This window comes from Solanum dulcamara, chromosome 8 (assembly GCF_947179165.1).
Source record: "Solanum dulcamara chromosome 8, daSolDulc1.2, whole genome shotgun sequence".
NCBI lineage: Eukaryota > Viridiplantae > Streptophyta > Magnoliopsida > Solanales > Solanaceae > Solanum > Solanum dulcamara.
The window spans coordinates 58,191,166-58,195,158 of NC_077244.1; the positions used below are offsets into that span (position 1 = coordinate 58,191,166).

Consider the following 3,993-nt stretch of genomic DNA (forward strand, 5'->3'; position numbering starts at 1 on the left):
ATGAATCAACATAGGATTGGAGGTAAGGTTTATGTCCCCCTCCTTGTATTTTTATTTTGTTTATTTATGTTAAGGCTTGGGGGTGCTGCTCAACCCCTGACTGTGCACGAGAGGTGGGAGCCTCGTGTAGGGTCTATTCCCTTAAAAAAAATGAATTGTTTAAAAAAAAGAAAGAGAAATAATCTTTTAAAACAGTCTAAAAGGAAAAGTAAAATAAACAAATTGACATACAAAGTAAAAATTTGTTAATAAGACTATTATTGTACGTTGTTTTTCTTTTATTTTTTGTTTTACCCCTTTTTTTGTACTTCTTCTTTCCTTTTAAACAAGGCAACATGTTCTTCACATTTTATGCAGACAACAAATTACGTAATGAAAGGGAAAATTAAAAACAGAAGTTCCTAAATTGTAACTATAATATGGAAATAAAAAATAAATAAAATTTAAATTAAATAAATTAATGATCGAGATTATTACCTTTTTGAAAGACATGTAAAATTAAAATTCCTAAATTGTAGTTAGACAACTACCTTGGTAATTGCCATAAAAAAGAGCATTTCTTTTATTTTGTCTTTTCAACATTAAATACAAAAATTCTCTTTTCAACATTAAATACGAAAATAAAAAATAAATTTTAAATTAATTCGGATATGTTATCACTATTAATTAAATTGTTGTATTAGTAATTCCTAATTAGTAAATTTATATGATATAATATAGGGTCTTAAATATATGTAGGGTCTTAAATATACATATAGGGTAATTTTTCCTATTAATACTATTTGGTAGGGGTGTCAAAATAATATGAAAAACCAACCGAACCGATCGAACCTAATTGTACCGAATCGATTTATATAATTTTTTTAATAAAATCATGGACTTTTATTTAAGTGTATAACCGTTTCGAATAATTGGGATGGTCTTTTTAATTTACAAAAAAAGCCATAAAATTTTCGAATCGAACGAATAACCTTACATGTATGTAAATATATTTATATATTAAATTTAACATATTGCTAATACATAAATATATTTTATAACATTTTTCAAATAAAAATATATATAACCTAGGTCCTAGGCCTCTAGTGACTGAACGACTTTGGGTATTTACTCTTTAATTATCCAATAATTTATTAGATTTAAAATTAAAAGATATTATAACAGATACTCCATCAAATAATAAGACAAAATATATGCAAACACTCATATTAAATGTTTAAGATCTAATAGTATGGCAATAAGGTTTTACATTCTTGACTTCTTGATTAATAATTGAAGTGGTTCGAATATACTTGCGAAAGAAATATTTTAATAATAGTATATTTTGAGGTGATACTTTAAAAGTAAAAAAATCAAAAATTATCGAACTGTATCGATACCGAAGAGAAACTGATATGATTGGAATGATTTTAAAAATTTTAATTTTGATTATACATTATAAAATACCCAAAAAAATAAATGATATAATTTTTTAAAAATAACCGATCGAACCGTTCCATTAACACCCCTATTATTTGGGAAGCAGATAAGCTAATTCCGATAAATATGTACAGTTGTTGGAAGTCATGAAAGTTGAAAGCATTAAAATTAAAAATTAAAAATTTGGCCGGCTATCAACTGCGAAATTGAGCTTTTATTATGTCATGCCATGTCCATTCCCTTATAAGCCTTTTGTCACGGACTTAGACTTCAACTAAGACTTCCGTGCGGCACTTGACAACTTACTCACGAATCTTTCACGATCTTGTAAGCTCAAGTAAGTGTTTAAGACTAGGTCGCTAAGGAAACGCTAGATTGTAAGAAAGACAAGAGAGTTTTTATGAAGAAGGCTTTTGTATTGCTTTTGGAAGAATGCTTGATTGCTTGATGATTTGCTACAAATGAATGCCCCCTCTATTTATACTACTCCTTAGTGGCTTAAGTGTAAATAAAAATTACTACACAAGTCATTCCATATTTACAAACTAGTCCCTCTTCTAGATTTCTCTACACAACTAGAAGATTCTAAGGACTTTCCATGCAAATCCATGGAATTCTAAAGTCTTCCAAGGGAATTCTCCACATGTCTCTAGAGTGCAAGTTCAGTGAGACACCTCAGGAGGTTGACGTTGAAGTTAGGCTTGGTGCTCAGGCCATCCAAAAGAGAAGTAGTTGCAAGTATCTTGGGTCTATCATGCAAGGCAGCGGAGAGATTGATGATGATGTCACACATCGTATTGGGGTAGGGTGGATGAAATGGAGGCTCGCTTCCGGAGTGCTATGTGACAAGAATGTGCCACCAAAACTTAAGGGCAAGTTCTACAAAGTGGTGGTTAGACCGGCTATGTTGTATGGGGCGGAGTGTTGGCCAGTTAAGACTTCTCACATTCAAAAGATGAAAGTTGCTGAGATGAGAATGCTGAGATGGATGTGTGGGCACACCAGGAGCGACAGGATTAGAAATGAGGCTATTCGGGATAAGGTAGGAGTGGCCTCGGTGGAAGACAAGATGCGAGAAATACGACTGAGATGGTATGGACATGTGAAGAGGAGAGACACAGATGCCCCAGTGCGGAGGTGTGAGAGGCTGGCCATGGATGGTTACAGAAGAGGTAGGGGTAGGCCGAAGAAGTATTGGGGAGAGGTGATTAAACAGGACATGGCGCAGTTACAGCTTACAGAGGACATGACCTTAGATAGGAGGATGTGGAGGACCCACATTAGGGTAGAAGGCTAGTTCATAGTCTCGTTATTCTTCTCTATTCATAGGTGTAGTAGTGCATTACGATCTCTTGCGCTTTGACTTCTGATTTCTGTTATTTCTGTTATTATTTATTACTTTCTATGCTTTGATTACTCAATTTTACCTGTGACGCTTTCATTATTTATTTAATCGTTATTTGTTATTAGTATTTATTTATTTGTATTTATTTGTTATCTATTCGTTATTTATTTGTTGTTTTTCTCATAAAGCTTTTAATTTTCTATTCTTATCTAACATTTTTTATGCATTTATGCTTTTACTGAGCCGAGGGTCTCCAGGAAACAGCCGTCCTACCTTGGTAGGAGTAAGGTCTGCGTACATTCTACCCTCCCCAGACCCCATGTTGTGGGATTTCACTGGGTTGTTGTTGTCGTCTCTAGAACCTTCCACTATGGACTAGCCCTTTTCCTATGTAAGGCTTCCATAAGGGCAACTTTGTGATATGTGGCACTTACGTGGAGCTTATGTGGCGTGATGATGTGGCGGGTCATCACACTCTCCCCCACCTGATGTTGCGGCGACCTCGGCGCACTGCTGCTACAAAAGTTTTTGTATTTTGTCTTTAAGCTGCCACAAGTCTTCATACCATTCCTATGTGGCCGCCTTCGGAGATTGTTTCTTCCAGTGGGTGAGGAACAAGGCAGTGGCCTGTTGTCCCTATTTCTGCTTGGTTCAGTCAACACTGGCCTCCGTTCTTCTAGGCACCTTAGAGGCAAGTGTCTTGGCAACTTCTTCGACATCACGCCCTTCTTCATGCAAGGTGGTAATGCCTCTCTAGCACCATTGTCTCTCAAACTCGCAATGGTGTCTATGAACATCAGTACTCCCTCCTCTAGGACCTTCTCAAGCTATATGGCTGAAAGTATGGTTGGTCCTTCCGTCTTCGTCACCTTGACTAGGGGCACCATACACGATCCCTCTTGCTCCATAACCACGAGTTGTTGGAGGTAGGGGTCGATCACCGTATGGCATCGCTGGAAGAACTCCTGCCCAAGGATGATATCAAATATATCTAAGGGAGTGACGGTAAAGTTGGTCTTACCTCGCCACTTGCCCGATATGATGTCTACTCCTTGAGCGACTCTGCACACCAGTGTCAGGGGTGATTAACCATCCCGAGGTGGGTGTCACTTGGACTGTAACTTAGCCCCAACTTCATAGCTACTGACTCGGTCATTATGTTGGCCTCTGCACCTGTTTCAACCATTGCACGAGAGGGTCATCCATTGATCATGATGTCTACATATTGT

At 36.6% G+C, this 3,993-nt stretch overlaps 1 protein-coding gene across 1 annotated transcript; it reads left to right on the forward strand.

The window, feature by feature from the left end:
* Window positions 1–2,095: 2,095 nt before the first annotated feature.
* Window positions 2,096–3,070, forward strand: LOC129900751 (uncharacterized; the record flags this gene model as incomplete). The annotated part of the gene is made up of 1 exon (XM_055975775.1): window positions 2,096–3,070. A coding segment is annotated over one exon (621 nt), but the record flags the coding sequence as incomplete, so codon positions are not given.
* Between the last annotated feature and the right edge of the window lie 923 nt (window positions 3,071–3,993).